The sequence below is a fragment of the Cyprinodon tularosa genome, unplaced genomic scaffold, assembly GCF_016077235.1.
Source record: "Cyprinodon tularosa strain WSP-4 unplaced genomic scaffold, ASM1607723v1 ctg1102, whole genome shotgun sequence".
Classification (NCBI taxonomy): domain Eukaryota; kingdom Metazoa; phylum Chordata; class Actinopteri; order Cyprinodontiformes; family Cyprinodontidae; genus Cyprinodon; species Cyprinodon tularosa.
In genome coordinates, this window is record NW_024037897.1 from 250,918 (window position 1) to 274,617 (window position 23,700).

Sequence of the window (23,700 nt, forward strand, 5' to 3'; positions counted from 1 at the left end):
CTTCCCCTTTATAAAATAAAGGCGACGGCCAAAGTAAATAACCCAGTCCTTCTTTTCACTGTAGACAAGCCATGATCTGCTTATCTGTTCTCCATTTTTCATTTGGATGAAATAATAGCTGCATGAATCATGACAGCAGACAAGATAGAGGAGAGCAGGAGGCAGGGTTACCAATCTACTCGCTCTGGAGAGCAGAGTTCGCTGCTTTTAGATGTTGTCTCCAAAGTCTCCAGTAGCAGAAAAAAGTCTCTAGATTTGGCGCTAGGAGCTTTTTAGAAATCAAAGTGCTAGAGGGGTCTGAAAAGTGGCTAAATATAGCGACTAAAGCGCTAAGTTGGCAACACTGCTCTTTGCATGGTTTGTTTTCAAATGGTTTGCTGCTGTCTGTTTGGACCTTTCTGAACATGTGCAGCAAATGGACTGATCCAATATGGTGGACACTGAAGGGGGGGGGGGGGGCTGAGACACACTTAATATTATCACATAATAATTGTGCACAAATAAGTTGGTCACAGATCAGCTCCATCCCTGCACCACTCAGCCCTGCTGCTCCTGAAGCTTTAAAGTCTCTCTGTCCCAGAAAGCCCTTAAATTTATTCCCATTTATTCAGTTTCTGTCATCTACCTTGAACATTTTAAAACATTTAGCACACTTTAACACTTTGAACAGGGAGAGTTTTATGTTAGGTTTAAAGTCTTTGCACAGGTGCAGAAATATTGTTGGAGTCATTATGGAAAATCTTTTCACCGTAGAGAGAAACTGATAATAAAGTTTTTGCTCTGTTCCACCAACATGAGGGGCTAGAAGGACCTGGCCTTCAAAGGATGCAGACCCCTGGATTTAGACACAGCTAAAGTTGGAGGAAGAGGAGGGGCTGTCTGAGAGGACAGTAGGTGATGAAGGACAGGTGAAAATATGTTGCTGTAATTAAAGCGAGATAATTGAACACATGAATTAGATTCTTTCTGGAAAACAGCAACTTGACCAGGACCATGCAAATGTTTTAAACTGTGTGTTTACAGACATAATGTTACAGCTTAGACCAATGGCCTTAGAGAAAATGGCTTCCAAATCTACCGGTAATTTACAGAATTAAATCTGAAAACGGTTGATATATATTATTTTTTCAACTTTTGTGTATATTTTAACCGAAAATATTCCTTAATGGGTAATAACCAAATAGATTCAGTGTCCTCGCTGCATTTTGAAACCGGCGCAGCTGGCGGAACGCCTGGTGGGCGGGGTCTGTTTTTTCTGGTGCTGCTATGAAAGCAGTGACGCTGCTGCATCACAGCAGCTTCTGGTTTTTCATTTTCATTAATGAGGTGACTTCAGATCACTTGAACCTTTACGCCCCTGAATGCTGGGAGGAACACCTCCTTTGCTGCTTTTACCCAGATCACCCTCCAGCGGACTGTTAGGGAGCGGACCCACCGCGCACCGCCTCCTGCTGTGAGCAGTGATGCGGAGGAGGAAGCCGTCCGGGCCGGGCTGCTGCTGCCGTGACCTCCCCTCTCTCTGGTTAACCCTCGTTGTTCCGGTTCAGTTCTCCGGGTTTCAGTGTTTCTCTGCCGGAGATCCAGCGGATCGTTGCTCCTCCTGAGGCACAAACCGGCTGAAGGCAGCGGGAACCGGAGCCTCCACCTCCCTGCCATTGTACTGGAGCTATTGCTGGGAGATTTCTGGATTTTTAGGACGCCCCGGATCTTCAGCCTGTGAGACCCTGAAGGTTCTTAAAGGTTCTCGGTTCTTGATGCCGCGGAGGCCCCGGGGAGCTCAGACTGCGGAGCCCCGGAACAGGGCTCGGACACCGGGGAATTAGTGGAGGTATGGCCGCTGTGTGAGAGTCGCTGTGCGGGCCTGTGGTCGGGTGGATGCGGTGTGTGGGTGGGGGTTTCCTGGGAAGCATCAGCTGAAGGGTTCATGCTGGAGTGGAAGTAGCTGCGGCTAACCTGTTAGCATCCCATTGTCACCGCTAACAACGCTCATATTCCACCTTAAAACATCTAATTGTTGTTCAAACATGTCAGAAATTAACACAATGAAGGGGTTTTATGGTGGATGTTTAAATAACTCAATTTCCGGGACATTTATTTCTGTTTTACGGTCAGTTGTTGTTTTTCTTTCCCGTTAGCATGCTAATGCTAAGGTTAGCATGCTAGCATCAGATTCGCTCAAAATGTCTCCGGTGGCCGTCATTGTTCCCGCGGGGAGCCGGGCCGGGCAGATGGGGGAGACCTTTCTCTTATTAAATATTAATTCAAGGTTATTACGGTAACGGGCGCGTGCCTCGTGAACGCTAGCCGCGGGGTTGTCGGTTTTAAACCCGTTAGCAGCAGATAAACACATTCGAGACCCACGGAGCTGACACACGGGAGGGGAGACAGCCCACGCGTGTTTCCTCGGTCTGAGTGGGAGTATCTGAGTCCACCCACAGCCTCTTGTCTTATCATGGTTCACATTTTATAAAAACCTCTGATCTTCAGATTCGGTTATCGGGGGACTAAACCAGTGACCGGTAACCATGGTAACCAGCATGTGGACCAGATCAGGACTGATGGGTGTCCCAACATCCCAGTCCTTCCAGGATCCGTTTGGCCTAGTCAAAGTCTGAAGGTCCCTCCTGCTGCTGATGCTCTGGTGGCATCATGGTCTTTGCGGTTCTTTGGACCCTCCTGGTTCTCCTGAAGGTTCCTCTCAGAACCAGAACCTCTCTGTGATTTTGTCTGTCTTTTAGGGAGGAATAATCGGTCATAGATCTAGAACAGACAGATGTTTTTAGCTTGCTGTTCTGCAACCTGTTAACATCTCTTTATTTGTTATTTTGATCAAACTGGTCCAGTAAGGTCCGCGTTCTGTGGACCCAGAACCAGCGAGGTCTCACTATGGTTTTTAATTCATCAAACTTAAACAAACTTCCTGTTTCAGACATTTGTTTTAGTTATGATAAAGTTTAAAAAGATTCAACCCAAACTGTAGATCTATAGCAGAACCATGAGAAGTTTGGACGATCAGAACCAGATTTGGTTTCTTCTCCTCTAACCTGCTGCTGTGGCGTTCGGTTCCTCCGGACTCTGAGGCGGTTCTGATCCTCCTTACTGGACCTCTAAAACTTTCCTTCTGTCAGGATTTGTTCCACGAACCAGAGCAAAGAAAAACATCTTTGGTCAGTCATCAGATAAACCATCAGGATAGAAGATGCTGCTTCCTGCTGGTTAACGAGTTAAAGTTAATTGATCTGATCAAACCAGTTTCCTCTGGAATCAGAAGGTCTCTCCATTGAACGAAGGATCTGTTTTTAACAATATACTGAGTTTAAAATAGAATAATATTTTATGCACCAATTTATTAAAAGCTGACTGAATAAACAGATATGATGGTTTTATCTGATATAAATTAACTTAAAGAATAAAACATGAATTTTCTGAATAAAGAAATGAGATGAATAGAATAAAACTTTGAAGCAGGTAGAATGAACCTGTGATGGAGCAGATTAAAGCTCCTGGATTATTTCTCTGAGGCTCACAGGACGCCATCATGTCTGACCAGACGTGGTCCTGATGATGCTGACATCACTGCAGTGAAACCCGCCTCTGGAGATGTTTATAACCAGATTCACCAGTAGCCTCATTAACAAACCAGTTAAAAACCCATACTGGGATCTTAAACCAAACGAACAGAACCAGTGATCCAAAAAAATCACCTAAACAGAGCCGTTTGAGTTTCCTTCACTCTGACTGTTCTCCTACCAGTCTGTCATCACTGCATATTTTTTTAGTAGTCCAGCTGCATACTGGTTTTAATTGGTCTGATAGTGAAGTCCAACTGGTTCTGGTCTAACCAGCCATCTGCGGCCAGCTTGCAGAGCCAGTTTGGGTTTGTTTCCTCCTTCCCTTAGTGCATCTGATCAGTTTTCTCTTCCTGAATCCAAAGTAGGCCAAGTGGGCGGGGCTCAGGTCCAGGTGAGTCACCTGGATCAGGTGACTCACCTGGCTGGGAGTGTCAGCCAGCAGCTTGTTCTGGTGCTGCAGCCCTCTTTGGTCCAAGGGTTGCTTGGTTTGACTAAGATGCAGTAAAATCAGGCACTTCAACCGGGTCATCAAAGCCGGCTCAGAACCTCCCTGGGAAGATAAAGATGGTTGGACCGGGCCGGTCGGGGAACCGCCCGCCTCACGGATCATCAGCCAATCACAGATCTTGTCATAGTCAAACAGACTGAGCAGCTTCTAGGTGAAAACATCCTGCAGAGCAGCGTTCTTCTCTGACTGGTTCCTGGTTCTCTGATCGGGCCGGTCCTGCAGAGTTCCTGAACCAGGAACTTCCTGGAGGCTGAACTCTGAGCTTCTATGCTGTAGACCATCTCAGTGTCTGACAGCATTCAGCCTCCGCTTCCAGCCCCTGCCGTCGCCTTGGAAACCATCAGCTGCTGGAATCGGAGAGATGCAGATCCGATACTGATACCTGGACTGAGTGTATCAGTAAATATCTGATCCGATCCGATTGCTCTGTTTAATGGATGAACCGTAGATCTGCCGTGCGAGGGAAGATTTAACCTCCACATCATCATCCACTAAATAAAGGGGAAATTGAGCAGCAGGAAGGAAGAAATATCAGCTACATGCAAAGAGCTCTGATATCCGATCCTGCTGCTGGATCAGTGCATCTATATGAAATCAATATGTTAAAGATTAATTCTTTCATTTGAACTTTAATAATCACTGTGGTTCTATGATGAACATCTTTAGGACTCCGTAAAGCTCTGAATACAGCAACATAGGCAGGGTGAGGTCAGAACCTCAGCCTGGACCTCAGATTCAGGTCAGAACCTCAGCCTGGACCTCAGATTCAGGTCAGAACCTCAGCCTGGACCTCAGATTCAGGTCAGAACCTCAGCCTGGACCTCAGATTCAGGTCAGAACCTCAGCCTGGACCTCAGATTCAGGTCAGAACCTCAGCCTGGACCTCAGATTCAGGTCAGAACCTCAGCCTGGACCTCAGATTCAGGTCAGAACCTCAGCCTGGACCTCAGATTCAGGTCAGAACCTCAGCCTGGACCTCAGATTCAGGTCAGAACCTCAGCCTGGACCTCAGATTCAGGTCAGAACCTCAGTCTGGACCTCAGATTCAGGTCAGAACCTCAGCCTGGACCTCAGATTCAGGTCAGAACCTCAGCCTGGACCTCAGATTCAGGTCAGAACCTCAGCCTGGACCTCAGATTCAGGTCAGAACCTCAGCCTGGACCTCAGATTCAGGTCAGAACCTCAGCCTGGACCTCAGATTCAGGTCAGAACCTCAGCCTGGACCTCAGATTCAGGTCAGAACCTCAGTCTGGACCTCAGCCTGGGGTCAGAACCTCATCTTGGGGTCAGAACCTCATCTTGGGGTCAGAACCTCATCTTGGGGTCAGAACCTCAGTCTGGGGTCAGTACCTCTGGTTTGCAGCAGAAACTTTTCAGTTTATTCAGTGGTGTGAAGCTCAGTGTCCCAGTCATCGCGTGGATCAGCTGACCCTGAGCTCAGACAGCCCTCCATGCTCTCTGGACCTTCTGAGAACCTCCTGCGAAGCAGTGATGGAGAGCAGGAACCAGAGCTGGGTTCTAATGAGGCGTGTTGGTGCTGTCCGTGTGAGGCAGAGGGCTGCTGTCTCATAGCTGACTGATGGTCAGCTGAGCCCAGCCTCTCAGCAGGAACTGAACCGTGACAGTTCTCTATAAGCAATCAGAGCCAGTTCTGGAAAATCTTCATCTCTCTCCAAGGTCCTGAAAAAACCTCATCAGCCTTTATCACCCAGGAAGAGGAGAGCAGAGAGACCTGAAACCAGAAGAACTGTCGATCCAGACCGCTGCGACTCCTGGAAGAGCTGGATCAGCAAAACAATTTCCCAACAAAAGCACTGAGACCCCTCAGAAGGAGGGCAGGATCGTCCCAAAGTCTCTGCTGCGCTCATGTCTGATGTCCAAAGCTCACAGAAGCTGCTCTGTCTGAAGCCTTCAGCAACATTGGTCGCCATGACAACATGTCATTATAGTCTCCAGCATCTTCTCGGATAAACTGGTCCATCTCTAGTGAAAGTTTCACTGACCAGCTGAACCCACATCAACCAGTTAGTTCCAGTATGATCCTGTTGACCAGTAGTGGTGTGGATGTGGATGGACCAGTGACTGCGTCAGATCCACTGACTAACAATAAGTAGGGATGCAGGATATAATCGGCCCCCTATCGGTATCGGCCTTAAAACTGAATATCGGACATCGGCCACCCCACCGATATTTTTTTCCTCAGAATATTTTTATTGAATTTTCATTTTAACATACAACATTGCACACTGTGATGTTTACATCCAAGTCTAGAGTGTACAGGAAAAAGAAAAAAAAAATCAAAATGTGAAAGCAACACCACAAAAACAAAACCCCTAACCCATACCAGCAGTAACAGTTATAGTATAGTCGGTCCCTGTTCCTGGATAACACCAAAGACTTAAAACCCAACCGGAATTCAAATTTAAACATAGGTAGGAAGGTAGACAGCGAAACATCTTCATTTCAATTTATAGTGATGGAAGCACTTCAAAAAGGGTCCCCACACAGTAAAAAAGTTTTCTACTGAGTTAGTTATTGAGTAACGAATTTTCTCGAGAGTAAGGCATGACATAACATCTTTGAGCCACTGAGCATGGGTGGGCGGGGCAGCATCCCTCCATCTCATCAGAACAGCTCGCCGAGCCAGCAGGGAGGTGAAAGACACAACACGACATTGAGTTGGTGAGAGGCGGGTGCTACCCTCGCCAGTGGTGCCAAAAATAGCAACCAAAGGGTTGGGCTTCAGATCGATCTCAAGAATTATGGACAAAGTCCGGAAGACCTCCCTCCAGAAATCCTCCAGGCTTGGGCATGTCCAAAACATGTGAATGAGGGAAGCTTCACTGATCGAGCATTTATCACAGTGAGGGTCCACATTCGGGTAGATACTTGAAAGCCTAGCTTTTGACCAGTGGGCTCTGTGTACGACCTTAAATTGTAACAAACAGTGACGAGCGCATAGAGATGATGTATTGGTTAGTTTGAGAATAGTTTCCCATTCATTGTTTGACAGTAAGATATTTAAGTCGTGTTCCCAGGCCTTTTTGATCTTATCGATAGGGGCTTGTCTGACTTCCACCAGTTTGTCATAGATGATGGAAATGAGACGTTTGCGTGTTGGGTTTAAGGACAGAATATCATCCGCCAAATTTGTGTCATATACATTTGGAAAGTTGGGTAGCTGAGAAGCAAGAAAATGTCTGACTTGTAGATATCTGAAAAAATTATCTTTAGATAAATTGTACCGTACTGAAAGTTGTTCAAATGAGGGAAAACAATTGTTAATAAAGAGGTCTTTAAAATGCACCAGGCCCTTTTTATGCCATTCCATAAAAGCAGCGTCCTTTAGAGAGGGCTGAAATGAGTTGTTATTGAGGATAGGACTGAGGACTGAAAAGTCAAGAAGACCGAAGTGTCTTCTAAACTGTATCCACACTCTCACAGCATGTTTAACAACCAAGTTAAATATGGAAATATTTGGTGGTAAAGGGAGTGGGGATCCAAGCAGTGCAGGGATGGAAACGTGTTCTGAGGAGGCTAGCTCCATCTTAACCCATGGTGGGCAGCTAGCATGATGACGATCTTTGAACCAAAAAGTTAAACACCGCAAATTAGCCGCCCAATAATAGAATCGAAAGTTGGGCATTGCTAGTCCTCCCATATTTTTGGATTTTTGAAGATGGGCTTTACTTAAACGAGGGTGCTTGCCTTTCCAAACATATGATGAAATAACTGAATCTAATGTATCAAAAAAAGATTTGGGTATGAAAATTGGTACGTTTTGAAAAAGATATAAAACCCCACCGATATTTAACCCGATATTTGATCAGCTTCTGAGTTTCTAAAGTCTAAAATAAATATAAATACTACTTCTTCTTCTTTTTCCTCAAAAACTTCTTTTTTACAGACTTAAAAACTTCTAAAGACGAGGGAAAAAATATTGGTCCATTAAAATATCCCAATATCTTCATATGCTGATATATTGCCATTTAAAAACACCATATCAATCTCTTTTACTAATGAAATATTGCTATATGTCATCGTTATGCTACGAAATCCCCCGAAAATTCACCAAATGTTGCCATATTTTTATATGTTGATATATTGACGCGGTATCGATCTATTTTACTAACAAAATCTCACAAGAATTTGCAAAATATCACGAGAGTTTGTAACAGAACGATGAAATTTCATCCGATTTTGAAAGTAAAATAGATCGATACCGCGTTTTTAAAAATCTATTTGATATCAGCATATGAAAATATATTTGAGTTTATTATTTTTCAAAGTGTCAGAAATGGATAACAAAACTGCTATTTTCAATGACTACTTATTTTTGTCCAGCTTTAACATCGGTATCGATATCGGTTATCGGCTACATGAGTTTTAAAATATCGGCATATCGGATATCGGCCAAAATCCCAATATCGTGCCTTCAATATCGTGAAATTTATTAAATGGTTCCCCAGGCCAGAATGTTGGAGCTATTACAGGTCAGGAAGGTCGGTCTGCTCCCAGTCCTCCCAGTCTGGGACCATTTTGAAAAAACAGGTCAGGAGAACTGTTCCCTAAAATAAAGCGACTCGTTCCGGATCAAACCAGGATCAGTTCTAGTCTTTGGTTCAGAGAAGCTCTGAGACTGAAATGTTTTTGTTCTAGAAACTGTTTCTGATCACTGTGTGCGGGCCAGAGGGGCTGATGGGAAATGTAGTTTAACTGGGGCGTGTTTCTGTGTCTGCCAGGGTTCTGTCTGTGCGGTCGGACCCCCGGTTCCATCTACCATGAACCCTCTGAACCAAATGAAGAGCGGACTGGGCAGCAACCCCCACAGGTACAGCAGTCAGCTCCTACTTCCTGTTTGCTTTCTCAGAGTTCTGCTCAGGTCCGGTCCGACCAGAAGACTCAGAACGGTTCTGGATCAGGTTCAGGTTTATTAAATTCCTGGGTTCATGTAGAAAAATAACCCAGGAGCAGAGCAGCATGTGGTCCTGGTGTCTCTGACCTCCCACTCTGTCCACAGTGACGGCTCCTACCCGTACGACCCGTCCAGCTGGCAGCAGCCCACCAACCAGCCCACCAGCTCGCTGTCGGTGGTCACCACGGTGTGGGGCGTTACCAACCCTTCTGCCAGCCAGGTATGACATCATCCCCACTCTGAAACTCTTTTCCTGGGTGGGGGTCAGGTTTGGACGTGTCTCTGTCTCTTTCAGGGTCTGGGTGGAGGAGGGATGGGGCATGGGGCCAACCCCGGTGGGGGCCCCATGATGCAGGGCCATGGGGGCCCGGGCATGTCTGGAGGCCACGGTGGCTACATGGGGCAGCAGGGCTACGGAGAACCCGGAAAGGGCTACATGAACCAGGGGATGTACGGCCGGGCGAGCGGGAGCTACGCCGGGGGCCCCGGGGCCTACACAGGCAGGTGGGTCCCTGCTCCAGGTCAGAGGTCCACTCAGTCTGATGTTCTGCTCATTCCGTCCATCTGTCCTCAGTTACCCACAGAACCCGGCCGGGCCCAGGGGTTCCGCTGAGTTCACCCAGGCTGCAGCCGCTGCTGCTGTGGCTGCAGCTGCTGCCGCCACGGCAACCGCCACCGCCACGGCGACCGTAGCCGCCATCCAGGAGAAACAGAACCAGGAGATGAACTTTGGGCAGGTGAGCAGGCCTGGAGCGCCCCCTGCTGGGCTGATGACGGGACTTTCTGTGTTGTTTTTGGTTCCTGGAACCAAACGGGTTCCGATCCGTAAACGAACGCGGGTCGGTACCGTAATCAGTCTGATTTAGATTGCTGTGTTTCAGATGGGCGGCCAAGGCTACAACAACCAGTTCATGGGGCTCTCGGGGCCTCGTGGTCCTGGCATGGCCCCCGGAGGTATGGGTCAGGGCCCCGCCCCCACCAGAGGTCCTCCCCCCATGGGTTCTATGTACGGGCCTGGAGGGGTCCAGCAAAGAGTCCCTCAGCATCCAAGCTACGGCCCTGGGTCGCAGCAGGGACACATGAGGCCCCCACAGGGCCTCAAACGGCCCTATAACTCTGAGGTGAGATGAAAACCCGATGACTCGATGCCTCCATGTTTGTGGTTCTGTTGGGTCAACGGTCCGGTTCCTGCTCTTCTGTAGCAGGCGTTCTCAGGGATGCCCCAGCAGTACGGTGTTCCTGGTGGCAATGTGATGAGTGGTCCTGGGGGACCCGGGGGCCCCATGCCAGGCTCAGGTGGAGCCGGTCCCAATGGACCCGGTCCGTACTCTGGACCCAACATGCAGTACCACCCAGGTACCAATAGAGGTCAGAACCGTTCTCACTGATGGCAGAGGTTCACATCAGAACATGAAGGAAATCTTTCTCCTGCAGGTTCTGGTGGTCCAGGCCCCGCCCCCCAGTGCCCTGGCTCCTCCCCCTCCTATCAGAGCCATAAGATGCCCCTCCCACAGTACCCACCATCAGGAGGTCCAAACTCCCAGTTCTACAAGGTGAGCGTAGCCACAGGTCCGGTTTAAGCATCAGACGGTTGGACCCATCAGATCTCATGGTTCTTTGTTTTTGTGCAGCAGGACCAGTTCAACAGTCCGCCTGGAAACCTAAACGCTCTGCCAGCAGGGGGCGCTGGTGGAGTTTACGTCTCCTTCAACCAACAATCAGGGGTAAGAACCTGCGTATGTCAGAACAAATGGTCCACTATGAAGCTTTGGTCCGTCGGTAGAACCATCAGAACCTCTGAAGACGGTCTGCTGAAGGTCATCCAGACTGAGGGCGGACCGGGCTCAGAACCTCCTTCTGCTCTCGGTTTTTATGACATCAGATGGTTCTGATGTTGATGGAGGAGGTCCTACAATCATCAGCAGCAGATTTCCTTTTATTGAGGTGGAAATATTGAACTGGCTGGTTCCCAGTAACAGCTCCGCTGCCCAGTAAAACCCTCCTGGAACCAGTTACTGCTTTAGTCCTGATCTGCTGATCAGAGAATCTGAGGCTGATTTTATTATTTGTCGGATCAGAATTGTTAACTGTTGCTCTACTGGTTCTACTGGTGAGGAGCTCTGCTGTGGCTCCCCTTTAAACTGGTTTCCATGTGGACCTGGTAACTGGAGCTTCTCTGGATTGAATCGGTTCAGCTTTACGAGGTGGAATCTCCTCTAAAAGCCTCTGGACTGAACAGGTTCTAAACCTGAGCAGCATCTGTTGGTAAAACGATGGAGCTGGGCAGGTCGCTAAAGTTAGATTTAATTAAAGGAATAGTACACCCAAAACATGATTAGCCTTCATTTTCTACTCACCCCCATGCTGAACAACACTCTGGAGTACTTTTTTGATATCTCAAATGCATCTGGAGATCTGGGAGGCTTCTTGCTGTCTGCCGACATTCAAATAATGGAGGTCTATGGCGCCCGAGGCAGAAAGGTCCATAAAAGTCCACAAAAAACGTGTCAATATTCCTCCATACTGCTCGTCCAATGTATTCCAAGTGTCCTGAGTGGGTAGCGTCCAGAATTTACTCGAAACGAAGTCATTTAGAATGTTTTTAGAGCATAAACAGTAGTGTATAGGATTTCCTGAAAGCGCGTTCACGAGTCTACGGAAACCGCGGCAGACCAAACCAGATGAAAGTGCGCATTCAGCTCGGCAAAGAACTAATGCTCTTCCTCAACACTGAAGTCCTCAGATATTTTTCTTTCGTTGTTTTTTTCTTTGCACAGGTAAACAGCACATTTCTTCTTCTACGCTTGCATTATCGGCAGAGCAGACGCTGAATGCGCACTTTCATCTGGTTTGGTCTGCCGGCTTCCGTAGACTCGTGAACGCGCTTTCAGGAAATCCTATACACTACTGTTTATGCTCTAAAAACATTCTAAATGACTTCGTTTCGAGTAAATTCTGGACGCTACCCACTCAGGACACTTGGAATACATTGGAAGAGCTGTATGGAGGAATATTGACACGTTTTTTGTGGACTTTTATGGACCTTTCTGCCTCGGGCGCCATAGACCTCCATTATTTGAATGTCAGCAGACAGCAAGAAGCCTCCCAGATCTCCAGATGCATTTGAGATATCAAAAAAGTACTCCAGAGTGTTGTTCAGCATGGGGGTGAGTAGAAAATGAAGGCTAATCATGTTTTGGGTGTACTATTCCTTTAATTAAATCTAACTTTAGAGACCTGTTCAGCCGTCCGCCCAGCTCCATCGTTTTACCAACAGACGTATGTCTACACCTGGATTCTGGAAAGAGAGAAAAGATTGGATTCCTTTGAAAATGAATGATGCTCTAAATGATGTCATGTTTTCTGGACCATCATTCCCAGCCTGTTCCTGACACCATTAATATCACCCTAATATAAATATCAGATCCACTGTGCTAAATGAAGAAATGCTGAACCTTCCTTTCATTTATTTATCAATGACTTTAAAAACTTTTTTTCATCTCTTAAAACGCTAAAAAGACAGATATGCCACAAAGAATGATTTTTGTCTTCTCCCAGCTTCTGCTGTTCTAATTGCATCCAGTTTTTTATTGTTGTTCATATTTTTATGGCTCTTTCTATATTAGATTTAAATGTTTTGTAATGAAATAAACCTGCTGCTGTTTGTTATATTTTGTACTTTGATATCTGAATAAAATAAAATAAATGAAATAAAAAAGGCTGGACGGGTCGCTGAAGGAGCGGCTTGTTGACGTCTCACCTGCTCTCTCTCTCCTCAGCCGGGTCGAGGTCTGCCCGGATACCCATCCTCCCCCGTCCCCGGGAACCCGACTCCGCCCATCACCCCCGGCAGCTCCATGGCGCCGCCCTACATGTCACCTGGTAGTACGGACATCAAGCCCATGCCTTCCTCCTTCATTTCGGACATCAAACCCAACGTGGCCGGCCTGGCCCCGCCCACAGGTACGCCCAGAAACCAGTGATTGACTCCGCCCACCTCCTTCCTGCTCAAAGCTCATGTTCTTTTTTTACTTTTTTTCTTTAACCAAATTTTTTTTTAAGAATTTCAAATTAAAATGAAAACATTAACACTTTTATGTTCAAAATTATTTAGTTTTAACCTTTACTCCCCCCACCCTCCTGCTGCTCGCCCCCTCTCCACTCCTACCCAATGCTCTGCCTCTCAGTCCACTGTGCTCAGAATATCCTCTAATCCTCAGAGAGTCGGGCCCAAACTGCCCCGTTGATGATAACTCCATATATGCAATGTCTAAAAACCTGTGCAGCCGATAATTACGACATGTCACTGGGTAGTTTCCATCTTTGTGCTAAGAGTTTGGTTGATTACGGTAAAACATTTCAGCCATTTATTCCGTGTTCCTTCATGAAAATAAAGGTGAGTGTCATTATTTAATAAATGTACAAACGGTTCCAAGGGCAAAGACGTTTGATCACCTCAGGCTCCTGCCACACCTTGCTGATTCATCCAGCGTCTGCCTGACGTCCCAGAATCTCCTAAAACGCCGGCAGACGCTGAACTTTCTAAGTATTTTTTCTATTTTGGGCGTATAGAGGATTCATAACGAGTGCTAACCTCTGCATAACGCACGGCAGCGTAATGCAGAGGCATCAGTTAAAGCTGCTTCCTGGAGGCACCCAGCCTGCAGAAAAAGATTTCTGTGATCGCGGTTGTAGGAGCTATTTATTATAATTTTTTTTGTGTGGATAATCTAAGTACTTTATTGTTTATCTGTTATGAGATGATGTTTTTTGGTTATTTAGTTATGTTCCTTTGTTTCTGCTTAGTTCTGATTTATTTGGGTGAATCATTTATTAATGGGCTGTCAGTGGTAGGACCAGCATGCATCTGGGCGGGCGTATGAGTTTTTTTTTACCAGCGCAAGAGAAGCAGGGAGGAAATGTTTTTTCTTTTCTGTTTTCTTGCCTGAGGAGAAATAAACTGAAGGAGTTTAGCTGGAACATTTTTTCTTTTTGTCTGCATAAATCACTCATCCATGGTGCATCTGTGGCCTTTCTGGACCTTTTTGTTTTTGTGTCATCAAAGCTGGGCCACAGCAGCGGTATTAACTAGCTGCCAAAAAAAAAAGAATAAATAAAAAGAAAAATAAAGAAAGCAGGTTTCTGGTGTCAGCAGATTGAGCATCATGTCTGCTAGGAAGTGTGTTGGTGGTGGGCGTGAACGCAGGGAGGATCCATCACTCACCTTCTGGCTCACCCTATGATGGGGATGAAGTCTGGAGGAGAACTGACGGTTTCCTCCTGTGAACCCCCTTTATACCAAAACGCTGCCAATACGCCATTATACAGTAGCTGGAAGTTAGAAACACGTTCAGCGCTCGTCTGGAACACGGCAGATACGCTGATATGTTGGAGAGAAGTTCTGGATAAGTTACGCAGAAGTTTAGGATCAGCTAGACGCCATCAGATAACTGACCTGGAAGAGATGCTGGCATACAGCGGGATTTACTCGCGTTATGTCGATGTGTTTCAGCGTGCTCAGAACTTATTAGTGATGGAACGGTTTATGAAAACCGTCCGAACCGTTCGGTTTGACTGTCTCGGTTCGGTTCGCGTGTGTTTTATTCGGTTCGTGCGCTGCTCCTTTTTCTCATAGGTGAAGCGTTTCCACTCCAGAGCAGAAGGTGGCGGTACTGCGACCAAAGCCAACCGCCAGTAGTAAACAAGAAGAAGAAGAAGCGAAGCAGCGTAGCCGGGTGTAGCAGAAAAAAATCAGTTGTTGTGGAGAATTGTGTGGGTATGGCGAGTGGGAAAGAACAGGAGTTGGAAGACGCGCCAGCAGCACTTTATAGGTCTGCTGTATGGGACCACTTTGCATTTAGAGTGACCTACGATGACGGCGGAAAGAAAGCTGTGGATAAAAGTGCAACAGTGTGCAAGCATTGTGCAACACGTTTTGTTTATGCTAACAGCAACACGACCAACATGTCAGGCTAACAATCAGCATATACTAGGGAAGCACGATATTGGGATTTTGGCCGATATCCGATATGCCGATATTTTAAAACTCATGTAGCCGATAACCGATATCGATACCGATGTTAAAGCTGGACAAAAATAAGTAGTCATTGAAAATAGCAGTTTTGTTATCCATTTCTGACACTTTGAAAAATAATAAACTCAAATATATTTTCATATGCTGATATCAAATAGATTTTTAAAAACGCGGTATCGACCTATTTTACTTTCAGAATCTGGTGAAATTTCATCGTTCTGTTACAAACTCTCGTGATATTTTGCAAATTCTTGTGAGATTTTGTTAGTAAAATAGATCGATACCGCGTCAATATATCAACATATAAAATATGGCTAAAATTTTGCATATTTCTTGGGGGATTTCGTAGCATAACGATGACATATAGCAATATTTCATTAGTAAAAGAGATTGATATGGTGTTTTTAAATGGCAATATATATATATTATATATTTTTCCCTCATCTTTAGAAGTTTTTAAGTTTGTAAAAAAGAAGTTTCCGAGGAAGAAGAAGAAGTAGTATTTTTTTTTTTTTTTTTTTTTAGACTTTAGAAACTCAGAAGCTGATCAAATATGGGGTTAAATATCGGTGGGGTGGCCGATGTCCGATATTCAGTTTTAAGGCCGATACCGATAGGGGGCCGATTATATCGCGCATCCCTAACATATACCGAACCGAAAACCGTGACCATGAAACCCCTAGAACTTATCCAGTATTTTTGTCAAATTTCCCGTTTGCAGCCATTCGCCGGTCTAAATCGTCGAGGTGTGACAGCGGCTTTAACTGATGCCATAATTAGTGTCTCATTATTAATAGTTTTTGTTCAGAGATATAAATCCAGTTAATTGGTTTCTGATTCATTTAAAAAAATCCTCACACCTAAGAAGAGTCGTATTAAACCTCCATCCTCTAAACTGAGTTAACAAGAGGGACCAGATCAGATGATACTAAACTATAGTCGATACGTAGAAATGTTTTGTGCCAGGTCTAACCGAATGTGTAAACCTTTACTGCTGGTTGGTGAACCCTCCAGATATCCTTAATATTTAAATCTGATAGGGATAGATTAAGTGCTCTAGAAGCTGCATCTAGATCTACATCAACCTGTGAATTCACATCAGAACCTTACATACATCTGGTATTCAGTGTGTTTAAGAAGCTGCTTTGTGACTGAGGGAAAGAAGTCTCTCTCAGATTAATTTGGTGCATGTAAACTAATTAAGGCCATTTTATTGTCCTGAATTGATATGCCACTAAATGCCGTTCTACCAGCAGATACATTTAAATTACCTTTCATGACTATAAATACTCTCTTTGTTTAAGAGCAGGAAGACCATGGCACTGGTTTGAACATCTTTGGGCTTAAAATGGGTCGCCTGCAACGTGGCGATCTTCAGAATTAACATTAAAAGATAAAACATTGAGACTCTTAAGTCGAATGCTCCAATGGTGTCACCAATCCGAGCTCATGTTCCGTAAAACGTTTAAAATCGGGTTAGTCTGCATGTTTGGGTTGTGAGGATTCAGGAAGTGCCCCGGGTAAGGACTTGTCTGACTTCCTGTTTTCAGGTAACCCGAGTGACGACCTGCGCCTGAACTTCCCGGTCAGGGACGGCGTGGTTCTGGAGCCGTTCCGGCTGGAGCACAACCTGGCTGTAAGCAACCACGTGTTCCAGCTGCGCGAGTCCGTCTACAAGACGCTCATCATGAGGTAACCGCCCCCCGAATACGAACGGCGCCGGACGTGTCCTGAGATCTAACCTCAGTCTGTGTTTAGGCCCGACCTGGAGCTCCAGTTCAAGTGTTACCACCATGAGGACCGGCAGATGAACACCAACTGGCCTGCCTCTGTCCAGGTTGGACCTCCGTCCTCTCTGCTGCTGGTTCTGATGGTTGGCTGCTTTCAGACTGAAGGTCTTTGTTTCGTCCTCAGGTCAGCGTCAACGCCACACCGCTCAACATCAAACGAGGAGACAACAAGACCTCCCACAAGCCCCTGTACCTGAAGCAGGTGTGCCAGCCGGGAAGGAACACCATCCAGATCACCGTCACCGCCTGCTGCTGCGTAAGAACCGCACAGAACCGGAACACAGGGAGGCTGGGCCGGGTCAGCGCTGCCTCAGCCAGGAGGGACCAGAACCAACCTTTGGTCTTAAAGCGGTCTGGAAACACCGAAGAGTTTCTGATGTTTGAAGCATCCACTCCATTTATCTTTCTTAAGTCGTAGGGAAGTCATATTTAAATGTCAAATCTTCAGACCAGATTATCGCAACATTTAGAAAACTTATTTTTAAAAAAATTATCCCGTTTTAAAATCTGTTTTTTCGTTATCTTCTGCAGGCCAGTTAGTTCTACGTCAGCCTGAACACCTAAATTCGGCCAATCATATATCAACGGTCATCTGTCAATCAAATGCTTTCGGTCATAGCATCTTGATTCATGTGTCGCAGCTAATATACGCAGCGGTTGAAATCAGAATCCTTTCCTTTCCCATTGAGTTGCGTCCCAGTGTTCACGGGGATGGACGTCTGTGTCTTCGGCAGGCGTAGAGCTAACAGAACTGGCAGCGTTGCGAGGCAAGGGCTCAAACATGTACGGCTGGAAGCCTTCTACACCAAACCAAGCTTCTGCCGCCCTGGCGTCCTCTTCCACAACATCTTCGTCCCCGCTTTCCTCCTCTAAATAAAAAATGGATGACGGAGGAGACTCATCCACGACCTCCGACACTAAACTCTCCTCCTCTTGCATGTTTCCGCTGTCCATAGCGTTCCTTGACAGCGTCGTTTCTAAGTCACCAATTTAGTGCTACTTGGTCCCAATGGAATTTCCCATTGGGAACCTGCTAGCACTAAGTTGCTAACTGGTTAGCAATTTAGTGCTACTTGGTCCCAGTGGAATTTCCCATTGGGAACCTGCTAGCACTAAGTTGCTAACTGGTTAGCAATTTAGTGCTACTTGGTCCCAATGGAATTTCCCATTGGGAACCTGCTAGCACTAAGTTGCTAACTGGTTAGCAATTTAGTGCTACTTGGTCCCAATGGAATTTCCCATTGGGAACCTGCTAGCACTAAGATGCTAACTGGTTAGCAAGATGCTTCCCACAAACCGGCCACAACCAAACTGCTCTTGAACTCTCCGCTACAACAATCCCGCCCCCTTGATAATCGACCAATCATATTCACTGTATTAACTCGTGTAAAGTCGGACACCACTGGGAGAATTCGGAAATGCAACGGTTGGAACAGACGCTTCCCTACGACTTTAAGTAAAGGTTGAAAAGCAGCAAACAGAAGCTCTGCTTTGATATCAGTAGCCATGGCAACAGTGTCCTGACACCGACATGCAGAGGCTGACAGGAACTTTCTATATGGGAGGAGTTGATTAGTCTCCCTCCCTAAAGCTGCAGAACATCAGGGTAGAACCTTATGGAGGACAGATGGGTGGGAAAGTTCTCAGTGGGTCCGTTTGAGCCCAACAGCTGCTAATGGGGCTTTAATGGACCGGCTAGATTCCACAGAACCAGTTGGACCGGTCTGGTTCCTCACAGGTCCAACCTCCAGAGTTTGACTGTAAAGAACCTTCTCAGAGGTTCTACTTCTGATTGGCCGTCTCTCTGTCCTCAGTCCCACCTGTTCGTCCTGCAGCTGGTCCACCGCCCGTCCGTCCGGTCTGTGCTGCAGGGTCTGATGAAGAAGAGGCTGCTGCCTGCAGAGCACTGCGTCACCAAGAGTGAGTCTGTCTCCAGGTCCAGAGGTCCAGACCCGACCGCCATCCTCTGACTCCTGTGTCTGTCCCCGCAGTTAAGCGAAACTTCAGCAGCGGCTCCATTCCTGGGACCCCCGGGCTGAACGGAGAGGACGGCGTGGAGCAGACGGCCATCAAGGTGTCCTTAAAATGTCCCATCACCTTCAGACGGATCCAGCTGCCCGCCAGAGGCCACGACTGCCGACACATACAGGTGAGAGGCGAGGCGACCAATCAGAGTCCAGAGAAGTTGAATGCATCAAAGCGCCGTCCCACGCCTGGATTGTGACGCTGATGGCGTTCCAGTACGCCCACCTGGGCTTTTAAAGGAAGTGAGGGAAAATAAAACAAGACATGGAGTTAACGACCTGAAAAATCAGAAAAATATAAACTGATGAATAGAACAAACTGAAATAGTTTAGTTTGTTTCTGAGCGTCCTGATGGCGTCGCTGGACGTTTGATCCAGACGCAGAACCTTCCTGATTCACAGAGAGGTCACTGTGAGCAGAACCAGACTTAAGGCCAGAAAACGCCAAATCCAATGTAGCGTCTGATTGTTCAGTCTGATTGACCTGATTGTTCTGATTTTTCCAAAGATGTTTCTCCTTCCTGAGCCTCTGACTCCTCCTCTGTCCGCAGTGCTTCGACCTGGAGTCCTACCTGCAGCTCAACTGTGAGAGAGGAACCTGGAGGTGCCCGGTGTGCAAGTAGGGAAACGGTCCTGCAGCCCAGTCGGCTAGAACCCAGCCGGCGTTCCGCTCTAACCCAAACCTGTCTGTGTTTGCAGTAAAACGGCTTTGCTGGAAGGACTGGAAGTGGACCAGTACATGCTGGGAATCCTCATCTACGTCCAGAAGTGAGACATTTTCTCTTCCTGTTTCTCCTGCTGCACCAGCGGGCCTGGGACCCGCTTCTGTTCCCATCCGTTAACGTCTGGTGTTTCTTAACCGGAGGCGTTGTTGAGCTCAGGCAGCCGTCAGGGCGGTGTGGCTACGGCAGCCGTCGGGGCGGTGTGGCTACGGCAGCCGTCGGGGCGGTGTGGCTACGGCAGCCGTCGGGGCGGTGTGGCTACGGCAGCCGTCGGGGCGGTGTGTCGGGGCGGTGTGGCTACGGCAGCCGTCGGGGCGGTGTGGCTACGGCAGCCGTCGGGGCGGTGTGGCTACGGCAGCCGTCGGGGCGGTGTGGCTACGGCAGCCGTCGGGGCGGTGTGGCTACGGCAGCCTAGAGGAGACAAAACAGTTCGCTTTAACAATTCTCTTTTCTAACATTCATCCCGTAAGGCGTCAGTGTTCTGCATAAGGTGGGCAGACGTGGAATAAATCCTCCAATCAGCAGCTTTACTTCACTCAGACGCTCATTAACTCACCTGCATATTTAGCCTTTTCCATGTTTAAACAGAGAACCTAAAAATCCCAAACATGATTGCTTGTTCCTTCTCTGCATGTCTGTGGATTTATTTCCACGCTCCTCCTCCCCTCTGGACTTTTTTTATTCTCTTTGAAGGCCTGCGATCCTCTATTCTTCCTGCTAGCATAGCAACTTCAGGCTAATCGCTTCCCTTCAGTGAGCAAAGTCTTGATTATACCAGGGCCTGGATGAATGCTCCATTCTGATTGGCTGTAGGGCATCTGTTAAAAAGGATTTTAGGACATCTACATAAAACATTGCAGTCAAATAGCCGGATAGTTTCTGCTTGCTCAAATTTTAGCTGGAAACGCAAAGACAGTTTCTGCTGGTTACCTTGGCAACATGTCACAACTCAAGATGCAGGATTTCCTGAAAAGTAGCCAATCACAGGCAGGTTTTGTTCTCTGGTGAGTAACGTCTCCAAAGTGGGGAAAAAAGATGCCATGAGGACAGAAACGGGTCCAGAGGCGAGGAGGAGCGTGGAAATAAAACACGTAGAGAAGCTCATGTCTCCAGATAGATTGTGGTTCGATGCTGAAGGAAAGTCACCTCATGCTGTTTATGGCTCCATTCAACGGAGAGACGTGTTAAAAGTCACAAAATAAATAAATTAAACTTTGTGTTTGGAGTGAAGGACGATGGAACGGATTTGCATGGAGTGGACCTAATGCAGTTCATGAACTCTGGCACGCTGAGCTCCAGGAACACTTATTTACGCATCCAGCAGCAAAAAGGTGCTACGCTAACATGAGTTAGACTCCGGTCATCAAGCTGCAGTTCATGCTACACCTTAGCTACGGCTGATGTACCAGCGTCGATAAGCGACCGTGGTTACGAGTTAAAGATAAAGGTGTGTGCTTTCCTCGCCAAACACAACCCTTAGCAGCAAAGATGGATATTAAGAGAAATGTGGTTCATGCAAGTGGAGGATATAGGTGCACTGCTGCCATCTTCTGGCCGTTTTTGGTATTGGATTTTCAAAAGTCAAATTCAGTGTTTAATCATTAGTAATTAATTAATGGTTAATAGAGACTGTAAAACCTGCGTTTAGCTGACAGAGACCCACTTAGAAAGAAAGAAAATGTTTTTCCATCTGCTGTATAATCCAGGAGGATTTATTCTGCGTGTTTCCACCTTTGGCAGAACCTTCCTGTTAGCTGATGAACTCCTCTCTCCTCTTTCAGCTCCGACTACGAGGAGATCACCATCGACCCGATCTGCAGCTGGAAGCCGGTTCCCGTGAAGCCCGACGTCCACGTGAAGGAGGAGCCGGACGGGCCCGTCCTGAAGCGCTGCCGGACGCTCAGCCCCAGTCTGATGGTGCTGCCCAGCGTCATGGAGATGATCGCGTCCCTAGGCCCCGCCCCCTCCTCGGCCCCTCCCTCCACCTCCTCTCCCATGCCGTACCCCTCCCTGTCCTCGGCAGGCGGCAACAACGGCCGGAACACGCCGGACTTCCCGGGATCAGGTTGGTGATGCGATCCGGTCCGGGCTTTAATGGCCGCCGTCCGGTTCTGATCCGATCTTCTGCTCCCTCAGCTCCGTCCTTTCCCGCTGCTTCTGCCACCTTCTCGGACTTCGGGGGGCCTGGTTCTCCCAGCATCAGGAACTTCTCCTCCCCCGGCCCGCCCCCCCTCTCCTACCAGCCGGAGCTGTCCAGTGCCCTCCTCACCCCCGACAAGCCTCCCCCCCATCCGCTGGGCTCCCAGGTACCAGAACTCATCAGAACCAGGTTCCGACCCGGTTTTATGCTTGGCTTCAAATCTCATCTCCCCCTCCCCAGATGTCGGCCCGTTTGGACTCCGCCTCCCATGGAGCCTCTCTCCCCCAGCAGCAGCCGCAGGGTCTCCATGGTAACGGTCAGATGATGCAGCGCAACAACCAGAACCCTCGTTTCCAAGGCGACAGCTCGTTTGGACTGGGAGGGCCTACGGATGTTCCAGAACCTTCTCTGGACGTGAGTCAGTTTGTTCTGCAGCCTGTCTGGGTTTTGTTATTGACCCGGATCCTGTCCGGGTTCTGGTTCTGGTTCTGGTTCTGACTGGTGTTTGTTTCTCTGCAGCTGCTTCCAGAACTGACCAACCCGGACGAGCTGCTGTCCTACCTCGGTCCGCCAGACCTTCCCAACAACAACGACGACTTGCTGTCTCTGTTCGAGAACAACTGACGATCCGGACCGGATCAGAGGGCCCGGTCCTGTCTGCAGCCGGAACCGGCCACAGAGCAGAACTTTAGTGTTTGGACCCGTGTTGTTCCTGAAGTCGGTTGTGACTTTTCATTTTTCTTGTTTTATCTTCTCAAGCTGAAGTCGGACTCGGCGCTCCGACCGATCGGATCGCTGCAGCTGACTGGTTCTGAATGAGGAGATGGTTCGGTTCTGGTTCTGAGCCCAGAGGCTGCAGAACCTAAATGAAGTTCTTCATGTTCAGACATTTTCTCCTGGTTCTGTCTAAGCTAACTGGACCTGTCAGTGGTTCTGATTAAGGACTGGTTCTGGTACCATTAAGCGGCTCCATCCCAGCATCCTAACCACCAGTGGAGAGCGCCCCCTGCTGTCTGCTCCCAGCCAATCAGAGACTCCCCTTCAGCCGATTGGCTGCTCCTTCGTCCTCCTCATCCTCAGTCCTGGTTCTGCGACGCTCAAACTGGGGCTGTTGTGACGTCTTTGTGTTGCCGGGGGCAACGTGGGTGTGTGTTTGATCCAGAGATGAAATGATGGCCGAGTTCATGACCTTTGTAATTTAATAAACAAGCTGGAACCGGTCCGAGTCTTTGATCCCAGCTTCAACGTCAGCGGACCTTCTACTGGTCCTCACTGTGGGCTTAGATTAAGCACTAAGGTTGGATCTATAGACCAGTAATAGATGTAGAATGCATAGAAAATGAATGGAAGTCAATGAGAAGGTTCTCACTATATGAAGCCTCAAATTGGACAAAAGCTCATGTAACCTCGGTAGCCGCTTTCATATATTGTGGTTCGATTCTGCGTTATGTTGATGGCCAGGAGACGTTTATCTGTGCAGAACAGAATAACAGCGATCAGGCTCATCACAGCACCGTACAACGAACAGTATTACATGTTAGCATCAGGCTAACACAATTTTACTGGAGTGTTAAGCCCAGTGAACCTACCTCGCACCCATCTCTCATGAACTGGCACCGATCTGGTAAATTCCAGAACATAATCAGCGTTAGTGGTTCTATATTCTCTCATGTTGCATTTTGTATCATTTATATATTTTCTAACTTCTTACTGATTATCCAGCCAGAAATGTTTACCTCCTTTTCCCTTTTTTCCAGCGTGGCCTTTGGGTCCCGACCGATGATCTGATTCAATGCCCCGCTTTAATATTTTAATAAGTGAGAGACTTTTATTTAATAAGTCTTAAACTGTTGTGCCAATCTAAAAGCCAAAGTATTATTGCTGTATATCAATAATTCCATTTAAACCCAGTTTCAGAATCTTTAGCTTTTAATGATCCAGAAGGAAAACTGTTCATGATAAAATGGATGATGAAACAAGTTTGGTCAGAAATCC

At 47.3% G+C, this 23,700-nt stretch overlaps 1 protein-coding gene across 7 annotated transcripts; it reads left to right on the forward strand.

The window, feature by feature from the left end:
- The first annotated feature begins 1,409 nt into the window (after positions 1-1,409).
- Positions 1,410-22,925, forward strand: LOC119791446 (zinc finger MIZ domain-containing protein 2-like). Of its 7 annotated transcripts, none has more exons than XM_038297534.1 (21): positions 1,410-1,828; positions 8,823-8,911; positions 9,101-9,215; positions 9,291-9,499; positions 9,570-9,732; positions 9,877-10,116; positions 10,198-10,363; positions 10,430-10,548; positions 10,627-10,719; positions 12,775-12,958; positions 16,580-16,721; positions 16,788-16,866; positions 16,944-17,075; positions 18,634-18,739; positions 18,811-18,968; positions 19,395-19,462; positions 19,543-19,611; positions 21,347-21,630; positions 21,702-21,871; positions 21,946-22,119; positions 22,225-22,925. In XM_038297534.1, the coding sequence occupies exons 2-21, from the start codon at positions 8,862-8,864 to the stop codon at positions 22,327-22,329; spliced, it is 2,826 nt and encodes a 941-aa protein (XP_038153462.1). In that variant the 5' UTR covers positions 1,410-1,828; positions 8,823-8,861; the 3' UTR covers positions 22,330-22,925. The 7 variants fall into 7 exon arrangements, with proteins under 7 accessions (XP_038153462.1, XP_038153472.1, XP_038153483.1 ...); XM_038297544.1 differs by having other exon boundaries at positions 10,630-10,719; XM_038297555.1 differs by having other exon boundaries at positions 10,201-10,363.
- The last annotated feature ends 775 nt before the right edge of the window (positions 22,926-23,700 follow it).

What these genes read in the sequence shown, in the direction of transcription:
- LOC119791446 (XM_038297534.1), top strand. Translation starts at nt 8,862, where the DNA reads ATGAACCCTCTGAACCAAATGAAGAGCGGACTGGGCAGCAACCCCCAC. An exon ending in AGAGCACTGCGTCACCAAGA is followed by an intron (nt 18,740 to 18,810) that starts GTGAGTCTGTCT and finishes CTGTCCCCGCAG; the next exon opens with TTAAGCGAAACTTCAGCAGC. An exon ending in TTCCAGAACCTTCTCTGGAC is followed by an intron (nt 22,120 to 22,224) that starts GTGAGTCAGTTT and finishes GTTTCTCTGCAG; the next exon opens with CTGCTTCCAGAACTGACCAA.